Below are 19,979 nucleotides of genomic sequence, written 5' to 3'. Positions count from 1 at the left end.
CTGTAATACATTGTTACTCTATTAGGGGCAAAGTTAGCTGGTAAAGCAGGAACATTGATGAACCTGTTTTCTTGTGTAACAATAACATTTAAAATGTAATGTAGCATAATGCACAATAATGCCCCATACACACACACACACACACACACACACACACACACACAGGACGACAGGAGCTTTGTGCTGAGCGATGCAGTTAAGCACAGATTGATCAATGGGTGGGTGTACAGCGCTAGGTTTGTCTGAAAAGAATATACACTACCACATGTATATATATACGTATGACATTTATTAATATACAAATTAATAGTAATAAATGAGAGCTCTCATAAAAGATATACAGAAATAAAAAAGTTTAAAAACAATTAGGTGAACAGAGGCTCTCTGATGTATAGGGAACTCCACAGTATATAGCATTAGCACATAATATTTACCAAGAGGAGACTGGAAGGTATGCAGGTTCTCCTTAAAGTACAGCTTTATGTAAATATGTCCTTGTCCGGATAAGTACCCAGTAAGTCCAGGGGTAGTATAGGCAGTCTTTTAAGGTATATGTATACCTGGCATATGATTGCTGGCGGCTGCTGGAAGGTGGTTATCCTGGAGGCAGAAATGAACTGGTCCGGAGATAAAGTGCAAGGTGCTGTGCAATCTTGGTATGGTGCAAATATGCAATAAAGTGCAGTGGAGGGGTGCTGAAAAAAGATGCTCAACGCGCTTCGGTCATACCCAAGCTCCTGATGAAGACGCAGGCTAGCGTCGAAACGCGTTGAGCATCTTTTTTCAGCACCCCTCCACTGCACTTTATTGCATATTTGCACCATACCAAGATTGCACAGCACCTTGCACTTTATCTCCGGACCAGTTCATTTCTGCCTCCAGGATAACCACCTTCCAGCAGCCGCCAGCAATCATATGCCAGGTATACATATACCTTAAAAGACTGCCTATACTACCCCTGGACTTACTGGGTACTTATCCGGACAAGGACATATTTACATAAAGCTGTACTTTAAGGAGAACCTGCATACCTTCCAGTCTCCTCTTGGTAAATATTATGTGCTAATGCTATATACTGTGGAGTTCCCTATACATCAGAGAGCCTCTGTTCACCTAATTGTTTTTAAACTTTTTTATTTCTATATATCTTTTATGAGAGCTCTCATTTATTACTATTAATTTGTATATTAATAAATGTCATACGTATATATATATACATGTGGTAGTGTATATTCTTTTCAGACAAACCTAGCGCTGTACACCCACCCATTTTTCTTTGTCTTTATAATTGGGAGAATTACACACTCCCCGTACAGCAGCTTTGATTGTGCCTGAGGTTCATCCCCCTTTCTTTTACAGATTGATCAGCCTGAATCGCCAAGCACACAGCGATGTACCAGCTCTAGTGAGAGAACACTGGCGACAGGGGCGGATTGGCCCGCCGGGAGACCGGGACATTTCCCGGTGGGCCTGTACTTTTTTGGCCGCTTTTTACATGTCTGGGCCGCCGCTTTCCCCTGGCTGGGCCGCAATACTCGGACTGCGCTACCACAGCGGTTAGTGCCCTCGGCCACAGCCACCAACTGGCCAGTGCCCACAGTCAATATGGCCGCCACCGGTCGCTTTCGGGTGACGTCTCCTGGGGCTTGAGTGGCTTCGGCGTGCATGGTGGTGCGCGTGTGTGGCCTCAAACAGTGTGTCAACGTAGCTTGGTAAGTGATGCCCCCCCCCCAAAAGCCGGGAGCTGGCACATTACCGTGACAACCCTCCCCGGCTCATTACCGTGACAACACCTCCCCCCCCCCTTATTCCCCCCTGGCCCCCCACCCCCTGCTTGAGGACTTTTCCCGGGCTGGATTGTGTTGCCAATCCACCCCTGACTGGTGATGACTAGCTTTATACTGCATACAGGTGATAGCGACGTGTGGGACCGATTCATGCTTCATTTCTAAGCACTCTAGTCAGATCCCTTAGAAACGGGGCTTTAATCGCCCCGTGCGTATGCCCCATAGAAATGTACAGTAGCTGAAAACAAACAAATAAAAAGAAAGTAAACAGCACTTACAGCAAGTCATCACATTCGCAATAACTCAGATAACTGAACCTTTCAATCTTTTTTCCTTTACCATGGGATGTTTTTGGCCTTTACAATAACTAATACAGTTCTCATTGACATTTATACATTGGCTGGAGTGCATGGGGAGGGGGATTTGTGAGGCCAGGATCAAAGAATACGGTCAGCGGCATCCCAACAGCCACATTGGGTGATTCTGGTTGGTATGCAAAAGCAAACTCCTTCTTTAATGGACAAAACCATGGGGGTTATTCTGGTTGACTCGCAGCGCTGCGTGTAATTTTTCACCCGTCGTTCGCATATGCCGCCACCCCCACGTCATTGGGTGATCACCATGGGAACGCAGAGCATTTCCATGGTAATGCCCATGAAACGCTGGGCGTTCCTATGGGAGCGACTACATGCCGCCGCCCGCACTGGTGGGTGCAAGCGCCCGGCGAACACTCTGTTCGCCGTGGCTGCTTGCACTCGACACATGCGCAGAAATGTGCATGCACAGATGAAAAACATCATGCAAATTCGCATGCGAGCATATAAACCAGAATAACCCCCCATGTGCACTGCAGGTGGGGCATGTGCAGAGAGTGTTACATTTGGGTGAGTTATTGTGTTTCTGTGCAGAATAAATACTGGCTGCTTTATTTTTGCACTGCAATTTAGATTTCAGTTTGAACACACTCCACCTAAATGTAACTCTGTCTACACATGTTACATCTGCCCCACCTGCACATGGTTTTGTCCATTAAAGAAGGAGTTTGCTTTTGCTTTTGTGTCAATGCACTTTGTTGGACAATTGCCCCGGTGCCCCACCTGGGGATGCAGATAAGGTATGAAGAAAAAGGCAGGCACTCCGAGGTCTGGATAAACAACCAACGTTTCGTGGCTGCGCCCCTTTGTCAAGGTGTAGGTGAGAACCTACACTTTGACAAAGGGGCGCAGCCCCGAAACATTTGTTGGTTTGTTCCACAGTTGAATACACTTGTTAATCCAGACCTCGGAGTGCCTGCCTTTTTCTTCATACCTTATATATAGATATATATATATATATATATATAGATCTATATATTATATATATTTATTTCTAAAGAGGCTACATCCCAACAGTCACATCCTTTAAGCATGGGCCCCTACCAATGCATTCTGCAGTGAGTCCACCCTACCCCAGTCCAACCCAGAAGAAAATTATTATAGACATCTGTAGCTTCCCAAGAATACACATGCACAACAGAAAACATCTTGGACTTCCATGACGTAAATCATCATACCTCATATACCCCGAATATATTTCTAACCTCCAATTGGGCAGACATTATGCAATCATTTAAATACCAATTTTATGCTTTTCTCCTTTAAGAAATCCAGATTCCTTTATTTTGTTAAACTTTTTCCAAGCACACAACCACGTCATTGATTAGACCCAAGCAATCCAATATATTGGCAGGTTCATCATTCAGAATAGAATGTGTAAAGCACGTTCCACATCAGTGAGAGCTATAAATACAGATTGTGCTAACAAAGAAAAGAACTTCCAGATAATTTGATCTTCAATTTGTTTTTCTAAAAATGGCAAGCGGACGAAACTTAAATATAGGGTCCCTTTGTCAAACGCTGTCAGGCAGAAAATAGATGAACATCAGGAAAACAATTGTAAGACGTCAGATAGAAGAAGGAGAAATAATTATTTGCCCAGGCACCAACTGAAAGAGTTTGCTGCGTTTAATGCCATTCTGCTCAGCGGATCAGCCAGGCAGAACCAGATCTATTCCTCAATGTTAATATGTCAATGGATTTTCCTGTAGCAGAAGCTGATAGAATAGAATCATCTGCATGGTTAATTTGTGCAGGAATATTATATTATTCATCAACAGCTCCCCCTCGAGGAGGCATCATTGCGAGTAGTAAAAAACATAATTACTCAATTATAAATACATTTCAAGTGCAATAATGTGACATATTTCAGCCTACTTCCTTTTCATCACTTTCTTATAAAAAGCGTATCTTTATAAATACACTGTAGGGACATATCATTGAAATGAAACTCATCGCTTGAGGGACAGTACTATAGCTGTCACCGTAGTGCTGTGCCCATGACTAAAGGCCCCCATATACTGGGCCGATTTGTCCTAAGGACAAGTCAGACCAGTTTGTCCTTGAGAGCCCCCCGGCCACTCCCCGGGAGGCTCACATGCGATATATTGCTGCTGCGGGGGCGGGCAGTAGGGTCCGGCCAGCTGGTAGTGGCGGGAGGGGGCAGCAGTTTTTAATGGAGGGCAGCGGGTTAAGCATCCGGGATGTGCCACCGATGGGTCCGATTACGAGACATCTGATGTCCCGCCGGTGCGACCACAGGGTCCGGGTCCGATGCACACAGGACTGCGCATTGGACCTGACGGCATGCCACACACAGCCGATTTGGTCCAATTTCACGGCCCGGTCTGTCGGCATCCGACCAAATCGACTCAGTGTATGGGGGCCTTAAGAGATGCTTAGTACATCTTGCCATTAGTCTCAGTATGGGCCAGATGTATCAAGCTTCAAAACTTCATAAAGTGGAGACTGATAAACAACCAGCCAATCAGATTTTACCTGTCATTTTTTAAACCCAGTCTATATCATGGCAGCTGATTGGCTGGCTGTTTATCACTCTCCATTGTATCACTTTTTTAAAGCCTGATACATCTGGCCCTATGGGGGTTATTGTAATCACTACTATCCCCTGCGTGTTTGCGCAGGGGAGTGTTGGTGAGTGACTGCGCATTCACATATACTTCTATGTGCAGCCACTTGGTGCGAGCGGGTGCAGCAAACTGCTTGTTCGCCATCCCATTTGCATCTAGCAGTGCGGTCAGGTGGCGCGGCGCTGTGCCCATGGGAACTCCCATAGTTTCATGGGCGTCCTCATGAAAATACTGGTCTTTCTCATTTAAATTCGCCCATGATGCGGGGGGCAAGCAGCTGACATCAGCGGATGCCAACTGCCCTCTTCCCTTACAGGAGAGGTGTCTTACATCTGCGCGTGCCTACAAAATCATTTGATGGTCGACTAAACATCCATTTGCATGCATGTGGGGATATTCTCCGTGCGGGGTTAGTTTGTGGGTGGCGTTAAAAAGACACGCAAAACTGTGAATTCCGCAGCTTTGCATGTCAACCAGAATGACCTCCTATGTGCGGACAGGGTTGTCATTAGAATTTTGGGCTCTAGTATAAAGCATGAGAGTGGACCATTATTTGTGGGAATGGTCATACCACACTGGGAATAAGTAGAAGGTATAGAGAATTGCCAGAGCGCAAATAAATGGCAGCTTAAGGTGCCCATACACGTTGCAGTTTTTGCCTGCAATGTGATGCGTGCTCCCGTGCACATTGCATCTCAAAGTGCAAAAAGTATGTGCAGCCTGTACTTTTTAGACTAGATCACATCACATCTACAGTAGTTGTAGCTTATCACATGCATTTGGAACTAGATGCAATGCGATCAAGTACAAAACGCACAGAGCACATCGAACAGTGGGCCTTATTCAGATCTGAGCTCAGTACAAATTTGTTTGGGAAATGGGCAAAACCATGTGCACTGCAGGTGGGGCAGATGTAACATGTGCAGAGAGAGTTCAATTTGGGTCGGGTGTGTTGAAATTGAAATCTAAAATGCAGTGTAAAAATAATGCAGCCAGTATTTACCCTGCACAGAAACAAAAAAACTCACACAAATCTAACTCTCTCTATACATGTTACATCTGCCCCACCTGCAGTGCACATGGTTTTGCCCATTTTCCAAACAAATTTGTACTGCAATCAGATCTGAATAAGGCCCAGGGTGTGGGCACCTTCAGAAAGTTGCACTAATAAAAAAATATAAATAAATCACAAATCAGACTGAGTACAATGTATGCACATTGCAATCCTTGCAAATATTTGAGCAGTGAAAATTATACAATTTCACACTCAGCCAAAATCAGTTTTGCAAATGTCGTCTTGAAACTGCAGTCTGGCAAGTTTCTTACTTATTCTCTTAATCAAGATATTTCTGCATGTCAGCATTTTCTACACATTTGGGTGTAAAACTGGAGACAGAACGCTGTAAAACATGCATTCCTCACTGTGGGAAAAAAAAAAAATCATTATTTGGAGATTCATTTTTTATATCTTCGCCAAGCATTACATCACCCTCTTGTTAAAGATAATCAACAATGCATCATTAGTTTCACAACATGAATTTGAGAGGATATATTATAAATCTCAGTTTTTTGGAGAAGCAATTTCCTGTTAATCAAAAATAAAATTGAGAAACGCTTCAGTCTGTTTTGAATGCAGACTTTGAAAATAGCACAAATCTGTTGGGAGTGTCTGCATTGTAGATTAATGAAACAAATCTCTCGCTTTTTTTTTCATTCTTTCATTTTTTGAGGGATAAACAATTGAGCTCATGAGCAAGCATAATCATGTGCATTACAGAAATAAGGGACGTTCACCTTCTGCATTAAACGTAATTTACAAAATATCAGGGGAAAAAAATAATGACATAAGAAACTGAAACACCTCATTAGAATATATATATATATATATGGAAATCAAAGAAGAGACGCACCAATGAGCATAAATTCAACGTACATTTACTGCACACATAAAGCTCACGTACATTTAAAGTTTAAAATCATATGCTTGCCAGCCTGGTAGTACAGATAGCCACTGTCGACCTCTCCGATGGTGCAAAACCCCACCGTTCAGCTGCAGACCAAAAGATCACACACCCAGACGCCGGAGTCTCAACACGGACGAACAGGATCAGCAGGACCACCAGTGGAAGAAAGGACGTCACTCCGTCACACGAACAAGCCACGCCCAACGCGTGTCGACTACGGTCTTCGTCAGGGGGTGTGACGGAGTGACGTCCTTTCTTCCACTGGTGGTCCTGCTGATCCTGTTCGTCCGTGTTGAGACTCCGGCGTCTTGGTGTGTGATCTTTTGGTCTGCAGCTGAGCGGTGGGGTTTTGCACCATCGGAGAGGTCGACAGTGGCTATCTGTACTACCAGGCTGGCAAGCATATGATTTTAAACTTTAAATGTACGTGAGCTTTATGTGTGCAGTAAATGTACGTTGAATTTATGCTCATTGGTGCGTCTCTTCTTTGATTTCCTTGCATGTGTACCCATTGGATCTTGGTACGATCCCCCTTCTGAAGAGGACAGCACACATTTATTGGAGACTGTGGACATTACACTACATATTGAGGACTATTTGCGCTGGGTATCTTGTTTCCTATATATATATATATATATATATATATATATATATATATATATAAAAACACAAGGTATGGTTTAGGTATTGCACTCCTGTTAGTGAGAGACAAAAAGTAGATACAAGAAAAGAGGGGTTGTCTGGAGTGGGCTCTAGCAGTACTACCTAGTACATATAAATAATATGCATGATATCACAATTATATATCTTCTGAAGCGGGATTCTGTTGTTTAACAATGAAACGTAGACTTCGTTCAAGATGTAATTCTTTATTTAAAAAGCACAACGCGTTTCGTCAACACGACTTCATCAGGGGCAAAACCATATATACGAGGTATATAGTATAGAAGGTATTCCTTATCACAAACAATGAATTCAAATCGTATCAACGGAATAAAGTGGATAATCAGCTTTTTTAAATTCCAACAGGAAGGTAACCACAATATGGATAGAGTAGTTCACTCCACTGCAAGCTGAGAGTGTTATATATATATATATATATATATATATATATATATATATATATGATTCTGGTTGACTCGCTTGAGTCGGAGACTATCAAATGGTTTTTGGCCTATACACTCGCATGCAAATTGTTATGTATGCGAAAACATCCATTCATATTGCGGCGGGAATGTAAGTGTGCCAGGGGGTGGGAATTTGTTTGTGGCGTTAAAGGGCTCTCTAAGCAGCGAGTCTTCGCTGCTTAGCAAGCCTTAATGAATTTGTTTTAACAGTGGCAAATGCAGGCTATTTAAAGGGGGGTTTCCAGATGTAATCCAAAGTCTCGGGAGTCTGGGGGAGTGGTAACAGCCCTGAAAATTATGGAATACAGTAATAATATTTAACATTACAGATGGTCTATAGTATAGGCTGTTTCAAACATTTAAATAAGTGGTCAGGAAAAGGTTAAAGGTTAAAGGAAAAGGTTAAAGATGCCATAATAAAAAATAAATACACAAACATAATAGAACCAGTACTGCACTTTCTAAGCTCACATTCTCCCACCTCTTGTTATGGCTCTTGTCTCTTCCTCCTGGCAGCTACTCTCTGGTCTATTGCGATGTTTGAGGGCTCAGATCCACAAACACACAGCAAGCTTGGTAGAAGAAGCTGGTACACTGGGCATATGCAGCAGCTCTGCTTTGTCCCTTACACTGATGTGGTGGAAGCTCTATTGATCATATTATATTCCAGTACTATTGTTGTCATAATTTAAGGCACTTGCCAAGAGGATGGGGGTTTCTGTGCAACCAGAAACCCACCCTGCATTTCCAATGTTTAAGGGGGTTATATTTTCTTAAAATCTTATACAGTAGTTATATATGCCTGTATCATAGGCCCATGCAATTAACAAAAATATATTATAGACACCTTTTAACAATTGAAAAAACTTTTCAGGACAACAATTTATTGTCTAAAGCATATACAGTTTGGCAATTTTTTATCAAAAATGTTCTCTTTTGCACAAATAGAAGTCATCCTTTTAGGGACATGATTTTTACAATTGCTGGCTCCAAAGTAAATCCTAATAAATGTAACCCTACATGTTTTTTCTGACAAGACTTCTTCAGGGGTTATACTTTATATTGAAAGTTATAAATTACAAAATACGTCTAACATGTATGAAATATCAGCAAGGCATGGATTGGCAATTCCCTCAATAAATTAAGGATCACCGTGGTCTTTTTATGCATAAAGCACACATTTAAAAGGCTTTATTGTATACACTGATGTGTCAAAATAAAGTTTTAAGGTGGCCAAATAAAAGGCAAATTCAACAACCCCCAGACTCTCTAGATTTAGGCTAATCCTCTATGGATTAACCAATGTGGATTAGTTGCAATGGGATGCAGTTTAAATCCCGGCGGTTGGGATCCCGGCGTTCAAAATCCCGACACCGGAATCCCGGACGCCGAAATCCCGTCACTTTCTCCCCCCTGGGTGTCCACGACACCCTCGGAGGGAGAATAAATTAGTGTGCCAAGCGTAGCGAGGCACCGGGCCCGCTGCGTGGCGAGTGCAGCGAGCCCGCAAGGGGGGGGGGCGATCCACGTCCCCCCTTGTCGGGATTTCGGCGTTCAGGATTCCGGCGTCGGGATTTTGAACGCCGGGATCCCGACCGCCGGCTTTTCATGCCGAATCCATTGCAATAACGTTAGCTCTAGGAGGCTACATCGGAGCTCTGGGATAAAAACTGTCAGCTCTTAATATAGGACTTCAATCTGTTTCTTTGACATATAATGTCAAGGCTTATAGTAAGGCTTATAAGGCTTAGTAACAGTTTCCTACAGTATATACAGGTAGTGCAGCAAATTCCTTTGCACTTTACAACTGGAAACCATTGCTTAGGACAGGGGTTCCCAATCTTTTTCGAATCACGGCACCTTAGAGTATCAGAATTTTTCCACGGCACCCCTAGGCGCCAAAAAATATATATATATACAATTAAGTAGATTGTGTTTATATGTGCTTCTTAGGTTCAGTTATGGTTTAAAGGGCAGGATTTGCTTCTGATTGTACATATATTTTATGATTGGCAGCCACCAGCACTGGTTTTGTCCATAAATAATTGATAATAAATAATTTGAATTGGTCCTGGACCACCAACCCGCGGCACCCCTGAAAGTGTCCCGAGGCACCCCAGGGAGCCACAGGACACAGTTTGGGAACCACTGGCTTAGGACCAAACCACTTAATCAAGAGGTCATCTATAAACTGATGATATAGATAAAATGTGTTGGGATACTTGCTCATCACTATAAAAACAGATTGGTTTCAACAACATACATGCAAGTATTTTCTGTACGATGGGGCCACATTGGACCCTATCGCACAACCAGCTTTTTGTAAAAATAGTAGTAAAAATAGTAGTGAAAATTATATTTAGTCATAATCATACTTCCTAATTCCAATAAGAACTCAAGTTGTGGCCGGTGATACAAAACATATTGGTAATGGGTCTCCTAATGGCTTACAGACCCATATTGTGTGGTATATACCTAGAGTACACAGTCTGGGCTCTTGTATACTACAAATATAATAATCCAGCAATGTGGGATACACACTGGGCGACTTTGAGCCGATTCCCGCAAGCAGCTCAGTTTACTCGTTTGAGCTGCTTTCAAGTTGAAAGCCACCCAGTGTCTATTGAAAGTCGTCTATTGCCAGAAAATGGCAATCGCTAAAATGGCAAAAATCGCTCAGTGTGAATGCCCATCAGCCCAGTGAATTTCCCCATCATCTGTCAGCATACACACTGGGCAAAATTTCCCAGGATGTATGGACGTCTAATTTTTCAAAGTAACCAAATAGGGAACAAAGGGGTCAAAATCCCTTTTCACACCAGTATTAACCTGCTAAATGCCTATTGGCTGTTGAATTAAGCTGACTGCCTAAAAAGGGGAAATACCATTATTTAAAGCAGCAATCCTTTGTGGTTTATTGTCCCTCAGGCTTATACAGCCAGCCTTCAGTTATACTTGTCAAAGCTATTTCATTTATTTAAACAAGAAAAAAAAGAATATACGGTAGTTTGGCACTGCGTTATGATGGAAAAAGGACACATGGCTTATTTTTACTCTACATGTTCCCTTATGTGTAGAAATATATGTTCATAGTCAGTACATTTTTACAGTGATTTTTTTTGTTCTTGTTGCCACTCTGTCTTTCTCTGCACTGCTACAAATATAACCCCATGCGCATAGGCGAATCTAGAATTATGGTAATGGGTGGTCCCAGATCCAAATACACAAGTAGGGAGGACCTTTGTATGGCTCCGCCATGCAGTCTAAAAGGGGGTGTAGCCTCATGGGAAGGAGGTGTGGTATCACAAAAAGAGGCGTGGAATTACACTTCAGACCACACACTGTAATGCTCATTACACATTTTAGCAAACTCCATAATACCCATTACACATAAAGCCACATTACATACTATATAACAAACCCTAATGCCCATTACATATTTGACACATAAGTGACGCTTACCTACATGCTCATTGCTAGGGGGTTCTTGCTTGATGCCAGGGGCTTTATGCTCGATGCCAAGGGGGGGCTTCATGCTCATTACCAAGGGGGAATACATGCTTGTTGCCAAGAGGGAGATAAATGCTTGTTGAAAAGGGGAGTGAAATTGCTTGTTGCCAAGGAGGGGAGGGGAATTGCTCAATGCCAAAGGGGGGGGGGAGGGAATTGCTAGTTGCCAAGGGGAAGAGGGAATAGATCGTTGCCAAAGGGGAGGGAATATCTTGTCGCTAAGGAGGGTATGGAATTGCTTGTTGTCATGGTGGGGAGGGAATTGCTCATTGCCAAGGGGTAGTGAGACAGCCGCTGGATGCACCTAATTTAAAGAAATGACAGCTGGGCAGAGAGAGCTGTGCGCTGCCCGGCTGTAGTCTAAGCAGGAGTATCAATATTTTCAGCTCTCCCGCTGGACCGCAAGCCAATAGGAGCTTGTGGTCCGGAAGCCAATCAGGAGCGGCTACCAATACCACCAATGCCGCTCCTGATTGGCTGCCGGCGGTCCAGATGGAGAACTGAAAACATTGATGCTCCTGCTTAGACTACAGCCGGGCAGCGCACAGCTCTCTCTGCACAGCTGTAATTTCTTTAGTACAAACAATGGATATGCTAGCGCTAGATACCAGTTGTGGCGAGGGAGCTGCCAGGCTGGAGTGGTCCAGACTCATAAACAGTAGTATAATTATATGGAGGTAGCCCTGCGCTCACCCTCTGGATATAATTGATGTGACTGTTTGTAAGCTGTAAATGAGAGATGTGACACACTGGATGAATATTATAGTAGATTTATTTAACTGTGCTGACAAACAGTAAAAAAGCAGAGATAACCAGTGTGCCTTTAGCTGGTGCTATGTAGTATCAATGCACTGCTGCTGGGCAATTTGCTGGTACAATGCGGGTGGTGGTGGGGGATGGGGGTGTTGGGGTGACTCAGTGATGGGGTTTATCACAGAGAGAAAGATGACGTATAGTCTATAAACAGTCTGTGGCGATTAGGTCAAAGTGAGAGTGTAAATGTCACCGGGGGCTGGCGTCCCTCACCTCCCGGTGATACACTCAACTCTTACCCGATACCTGGTCTTGTATGGCTCGATGTCCCTCGCCGCGTGTCTGTCTATCTTCACCGGCGTGTATGCGCTTGCAGCCGGCAGCTGTTCCACACTGCTCTACGGCGTCTCCCGTCACTTCCGGGTTCAGCTGGTGGGCGTGCGCCCAGAGTGCGGGTTCTGCCGGAGCTGTGTGCGCTCTACTCCTGTGTCAGGAGGAGACTTTGTTGTGAGTGTTTGTGGATGGTGGAGCTGTGTCCAACGCGTTTCAGCCACACTTAGGCCTTTTTCAAGGATGTGGCTGGTCAGTTTTGAGATGGGCTTTATTGGGTGATGGGTCCCTCCTCCACTTACCTGATAGGTGGTGTCGTCTGTCATTCAAAGTTGCCTCTTACAGGTCTCTGGGTGGGTGTGTCATCGTGCCGTAGCAAAGGACTGCAGAAATAACTTGAGTACGTTTTGATCCCTATTGAAGGGTTATAGTGAAGTGGCCTGGGTATAATATTAATGGTAGAGCTGATGGTATTGGTGTATTTATCCCAAGTGACCATTGTGAAATTCAATATTTAGGCCATTTGGCTGCAGGGTTTTTAAAGTAAAGATGCAATATAGTTATCTTGCTTGATAATAAGCACTTGCTTAATGCCTGAGCCCCCGCCCGCACCCTGTAAGTGCGAAGCCTCGGTAAGTGTGATACACGAATTCGGCCCGGTCAGAATAAGTCTGAATCAGGCTGACTATTGGGCCCTACACACATGCCGATGTGTGTAGGGCGACCTAGCTGTGCTAAGTCGGGCCGTTTTGCTCAGCACACAGAGCTGACAGCCCACACACAGAGCGAGCTGTCAGCTCTGTGTGCTAAGCGAGCAGACAGCGCCAGTGTTCTCCGGTGGGAGAACCCCGCCGATGCCGATATTGATGGACACTGTTCATCAATCTTGGCCAGCAACAAAGACGCGCGGGGACACGCATTGCTGTCGATATAGCCCCCACACACACACACCGATGTGAGGGCATTTTCTAAGCGACTTTGCCAAACTAAGCAAAATCGCTTAGAAAATGCCTTAATATCGGCATGTGTGTAGGCCGTATATGTCCTTCGTTAGGCAAACTCACAAAGGGGATTCCTCTGCAGCAATTTCCCAAGCTCCCTATTTGTTCTTGAATGGAGGAATCAGGAAAATTCTTAAAGACTGAACATAAACTGGAGGCCTGTACAGTAGTTCAGCATAAAGCTCCCTAGCACTGAGAACAGGATGGTTATCCATTTGGAGACAGGCCAAAATTCCAAATCAATTTTAACATCTCTAGTGAATTTCAAATGATATGCTTAAGCATTCAGCCCATAAAGGAAAAAAATGTAACATTTACTAATAGGTGAATTGGCTGAAGCATGCTAAATGTGAACCAAGCTGAACTTCTAGGTAAATTACTCAATAAAATGCTAATTTCCTGGAGACTTTCTTCTCCCTAACTTCTTCAATAAAAAAAGAAAGCTAAAACAATATAAGTGGACTCGGCCAAACATTACATACATTACAAAGTTAAAAGGTATTCAGACTGGAGAATAGAAAATAAATAAATGTGTTATTCGGTTCCAATCGGACTATTAGAAACTTTTATAAACCGGTTAATACAATAAACATTCGTTCTTACAAATAATAAAACCAACAGAGGCGGATATCTCCAGATACCCACATGTGTGTCATTCTGATCTTATCAATAAAGCTTGGTACACACCTTTACAATTGTTGACCTGTTGTCCCGATACCGGGAGACAGGCATTGCTTGTATAGGTGTGCATGCAGATCTGATGCAGGAGCATTATCTAATAAGGATTTAAAGCAGGTACAGATGGAGCGCTTCTCATGCAGCGCTGGGAATCGGCAGAATGCCCCTGCTGGCGATCGCCGACGGAGAGACCCTCCATCTGACTGGGACGCACGAGCGTCTCACATGCAAGCATGTCCCAGTCACTCGGCGGCAGGGAGTGGAAACCCTGCCCGTCTCCACTTCATGGAGATGGGCAGGGTTAAGGGGGTGCGGGGATGTGGATGGGATGAAAAATACGTGGACCTGACTTATGGTAGGACCTTACTAAGAGTTGTTAGAATGCTGCAACCACCATATTTTGTGTAATATACTATAGGCCTGGCCAATTCAAACCAGGGTAATCGTACATGGTGCACCGAAGAAAGCTGCCTCACCTGGAACCTTTCATAGGTGAAATATATAACCCACAATGACTGCACCAACTCGGCATTATGTGTATTGTGCTCTATGGGGTTTTCTTCTGTGTTGTTTTCTACTTGCAGTAAAAAAAAAACTTTTTTATTTCTGTAAAGCAGTGATTTTCAACCTTTTTACCTTGCGGCACACTAAATAAGATTTTAAAATTGCCAAGGCACACCATGAGATCCCCACAGGGCAAAACACATTGGCCCCCACAGGAAAAAAACCAAACCTATATGCCCCATATAAAAAAAAAAAAAACACTGGTCCCCATAGGTAACATAAATAAAAGGGTGTGTATCGTATTGTCGACCCGATTAGGTCACTACTGGGGACATGATATGTAACTGGCACTACTGGGACATCTGTAGCTGGCACTGGGGACATGACATGTAACTGGCACTACTGGGGACATGGGACAGTGTTGCATGCGGACCAAACACTGGCCGCCCTCCTGCATCCACTGCTGCAAATGGATAATTTGCATAATCATCCATTCACAGCCTTGGGTGTGGGCGACAAATCATTCGATGGTCGGCGACAATCGAATGATTTCTCCAGCGCACGCACCTCTGATCTGCAAGCACCCTGTGCGGGAAGCGGGCTGGCAGCTGACATCCGGTGACGTCGGCTGCCCGCCCCCCTCGCACCATCGCCGGATTTCCCTGGGAACACCAAACGTTTTCATGGGAACACCCATGAAACGCTGGGTGTTCCCATAGGCTGTGCCTCCACCGCCGTCCCCTGCCCACACTGATAGGTGTGAGCGGGATGGCAAACATGTAGTTTGCCATGCCCGCTCACACTCTGCATCTGCCCATGCGCAGCGGTCCCCACATCTAATTAGAATAACCCTTATGATATGTACAGTGATACTGAACCTGTATCACAATATTTCAGTTGCTCGTAGCTTCCAGCTGACTGCTTTGAAGTAGGCTCAGTAAATAAACAAGTGGCGCAGTTAGCTACATGGCCTGTGCAACACAGGCAGGGATACATGTAACAGGTTTGCCCAATTATTAAAACACCCTTGAACATTTCAACACTGAAAAATATCCTGACCATTATGTGCCCTTTCCATGGTAGTCATGCAAGCGTATAAAACTCTAATGGACTTGAATAAGTTTATTGTAAGGATTAGAATAATGTCAACTGTTCATTGAGATATAAAGTGACATGGCATGTCTGCCCACTGGAAGCCCAGGACGTAATGACATGAAGGCTTGTAGGAGTATAGAACAATGCTTGCTCGGGGACACTTCAGTGTGACCTGCACACAGCAGAGAGGGGACACAGAGAACTACTATGTGCAGAAGACGCAAACTGGTCTAAGGGTTTTAGGGCTACTAAAGCTACAACGCAAGTTGCCCACTTTTACCGGGCGTCCCTCCTGTTTCTCAGGAGCTTCCCTGCCATTCCGGGAGAGTTGGCAAGTATGGAATATCAATATGATCTACATGTCAGCATTCACAGTGCCAACAATGACAGAAAGGCTACATTCCAAATTGCCAAAACTCTCCTTTTTTTTGTTATGATTTAAAGGATACGTTCTTCAGCAATAGTAAACTACATTGTACATTCAGGGAATGTTGACAGTATCTCAATGCTGACATTTGACAACTTTGGAAAGGGGGAATTGAAGGAAACCTCTCAAGGGGCGCATATTAACATAATAAAGGTCAATAAAGTGTTATGAAAAGAGTTACAGAACAGGTTCTCAAACTCTGTCCTCAGGACCCCCACGCAGTGCATGTTTTGCAGGTCTCCTCAAAGAATCACAAGTGAAATAATTAGTGCCACCTGTGTATCATTTAAAATGGGTCAGTAAGTAATGAGTGCACCTGTGCACCTGCCGGGTGACCTGGAAAATGTGAGCTGTGTGGGGTCCTGAGGACCGAGTTTGAGAACCCCTGAGTTACAGTCCTTATGAATTCCTTTGATGTCAAGTGTCCTTTCTTTTCAATAAAGTGTTCCGTGGCCAACCGATGTTCAAGTGGTTGTTTTTCTCAATGGGTGTACATCAGTGGTTCCCAAACTGTGTGCCGTGGCTCCCTGGGGTGCCTCGGGACACATGCAGGGGTGCCGCAGCTTGGTGGTCCAGGACCAACTCAAATTATTAATGGTTAATTATTTAGGAGCAAAACCAGTGCTGGTGGCTGCCAATCATAGAATGTGTACAAACAGAAGCAAATCCTGCCCTTTACCACATAACTGCCGCTAAGAATCGCATATAAACCCAATCTAATAAAAAATTTTGGACCTAGGGGTGCCGTGAAAAAAATTCTGATTCTCTAGGGTGCCGTGAATCAAAAAAGATTGGGAACCTCTGGTGTACATATAAACATGTCCACGGAACACTTTATTGAAAAGAAAGGACACTTGACAACAAAGGAATGCATAAGGACTGTAACTCTTTTCATAACACTTTATTGACTTTTATTATGTTGTGCGCTCCTTGAGAGGTTTCCTCCAATTCCCCCTTTCCAAAGTTTTACTTTAGGGTGTTGGTGACACCCAGGAGAATGCTCCTCTAAGGCTGCGTTACACTATTGGAAAACTGTTGTTTACCACTGATCATCTCTAGTTTTGACAATTTACAACTGTTGACCTCTCATCCATAAGGACATTTTCTTATTTGGTAATGAACCAGGACTAAAATAATAAAATAATAAAAAAAAACCTAAAAAACAAAAATAAAACCAAAAAATTGTAAAAAAATAATAATAATTAAAATAAGAAATAATTGTCATACTACCCACTTTATGATGAATTTCTTACTAATCCACATTACAATGAAAAGCAAAAACACTGGTAGCTAATAAAAGACAAGTACGCAGTTCTTTACCGTGTTATTAAACAACAGTCATGTATTATGCTGTCTTCCACAAATACCCCACGTTCCTCATCTGTTTCCATCAGCTGTCCATCATGAATCCAATATATTTCACTTGTACTCGTCATGTAGGTTGAGGTACAATGAAATGGAAGACGATCCCCATGAAAAACAATCTGCTTCTGTGATGGGATTATTTGAAACAAAGGTAATTCCAAAGGTCCATCTGTGTTTGTAAAAAAAAAAAAAAAAAGAAAGTACAAAAATTGTAAAATAAATTCTACTAAAACTGAAGAAAGTCTTGTTCACTAGATGGTTTGACACCAATTTCTGACAAAGACGAAACCATACTTTATAAAGTAATGGGACAAATAATTCTACATTGTAGTTTACATTTTATAAAGAAAAATGACATTAAAAGGGCCACAAAAGATGGAGGTCATGTAATATTTATAGGAATACTATATATTGTGCCTATTAAGCAGTCAAGACATAGCATGTGTACAGTAGGACAGATGATAGATGTAGGTGCATCTCAAGAAATTCACAGTAGTATGGAGATTTAACAAAGTTTGGAGAGAAATAGAGTAGTAGAGAGATAACATACCAACCAATCAGCTCCTAACTGTCATGTTTCAGGCTGTTTGAAAAACTACAATTAGGGGCTGGCCGGTTGGTACTTTATCTCTCTTCAATTTTATTGTGACACACTGTAAACACTGACCTCTTAAGTCACATATAACATAATTGTGTCCTTTTTTAGTCTACCTGCACTTTTCTGTGCACTTTAGCAGATCACATGACACTAATATACTGCATAAAAAAAATATATTATATAAATAAAGTTTCACCATTAGATAAATAAAAAAAAGGTGGACCCTACATAACATTACTCTGTAGTTTTGAAACTATACAAGTTATTTTATGGTTGTGTACAATGATATGAGGCTTGTCTCTAATTGCGACTGTATGTGCAGGACAAATAAGGTTACACTGTTTGGCTGGGAAACTATAATTTTATGCAGATAAAATCGCAATTACATACAGTATTTAGGCACAACATATATAATTGTAATCAGTAAAAGTTGCTTGTGCATCTAGTTAGCATCCCAACATGCAATTGATTGGTAAAAATTTAAAAATTAGCTAATTTGACTAATCAAAGTATATCTTGCATTTTTAAGGTTAGAAATAATATTGCAAGATTTATTTATTACAAATCTGCTCTAATTTTGAATTTCTAAATTAAAACATTGCCGATTATATCTCACCCAAACAAACCAGCTCTAATTATGTCTGACCTAATAGAGCTAATTTGTGTGAGATTTGCTCTCATTAGTTCCTAGCCTGCAACGGTTATACTATAAACGGCACATTTCAATTGGTCCAAAAAAATCTGTACTTCCTGGTTTAAAATTTGCATCCGATTTGCATAGTGAGAGTAAAAATTGCACACCGTTACATTGTTCGAGTTGCGGGAAAAAAGTCGAATATCTCTCTTTACATTTTGCCCAATGTGTGAACAGCATAGTTGCCTACCCTCCTGCATTCTGCAGGAGACTCCCTGAAATAGCAGCAATCTCCCTCTCTCCCTCATTAGTCTAGCAATCTCCCTCATGTCACCTAGCCCACATTACACTGTTACATTTTTTGGGGGGGGGGGGAAGGAACGAGAAATACTGTAGATACAGTTACATTGAATCATCACAACTCCTAGTTTTCATTTCCCGGCACTTTACCAAGTATAGTATCTCTTACTAACTGCTTTGGGGCTCATCTACATTTGGATATAAGTCATTTTAAAAGATTCCCCTCAGATCCAGCAGTACACACCCACGCTTCTAGGTGCCACGTTCACAATCTTTTCCCACAATCTCTCCCTATATGGAACTAGACACGCCCTTTGGGTGGAGCATGACACGCCCCCTCAATGGGGGGGCTGTGCAATATTCTACTACCAACTATAATCTCCCTGAAACTAGTTTTCAAAAGTAGGCAAGTATGGTGAACAATTATTATGTGTATTTTCACTTGCGCACTCCGAGAAGGTTAATGAACATCATGTTTTGCATGGTTTATTTTACATACTGTAGCTGTGATTTATACTGTGGGAAAGCGTTCTCTAGTCACAATACTAGCTTCACCCTGTGACCTTTCCAAGTATGCACTATTTTGTTATTTGACTAAACTCTATATAAAGGTTATTAAGCCATTTTTCAGAGGAGGCCATTTAATCCCTAAAGGGTGATGTCATAAACGGATTATGAGAAATGTACTCATATACTATTCCAAAACATCTGCTTTTAATTCAGATATGTGATGTGTGACATTAATGCAAAACCATCTTCATGTGATAATCTCCCCAGCTCCCAGCTTGTTCTTCCAAGCCTAAAATTCCTGTCTGTTGCCTGAAAATAAGAAGAAAGTTTTCCATAGATGCAAAAGCTGCTAAAATGCACCTCTGTGTACTGCGTGTGAATACAGCATGCTGTGTACAGATATACATTTATTACTGGAACAAATAATCAGG

The 19,979-nt window shown here is 42.7% G+C and overlaps 1 protein-coding gene across 3 annotated transcripts in view; it reads right to left on the bottom strand.

Annotated features, from left to right (window-relative positions):
* Nucleotides 1-19,979, bottom strand: part of ADGRA1 (adhesion G protein-coupled receptor A1) — a 570,817-nt gene that overhangs the window by 427,999 nt on the left and 122,839 nt on the right. For all 3 annotated transcript variants that reach the window (XM_083149304.1, XM_083149300.1, XM_083149302.1), the window contains one exon: nt 17,462-17,675. In XM_083149304.1, coding sequence (XP_083005430.1) covers nt 17,462-17,675 — 214 coding nt within the window. The remainder of the gene's footprint in view (nt 1-17,461; nt 17,676-19,979) is intronic.

Source organism: Crinia signifera, chromosome 6, assembly GCF_055691185.1.
Source record: "Crinia signifera chromosome 6, ASM5569118v1, whole genome shotgun sequence".
Lineage (NCBI taxonomy): Eukaryota > Metazoa > Chordata > Amphibia > Anura > Myobatrachidae > Crinia > Crinia signifera.
Note: the sequence above shows the minus strand (reverse complement) of the source record. Positions and strands in the feature narration are given on the sequence as shown.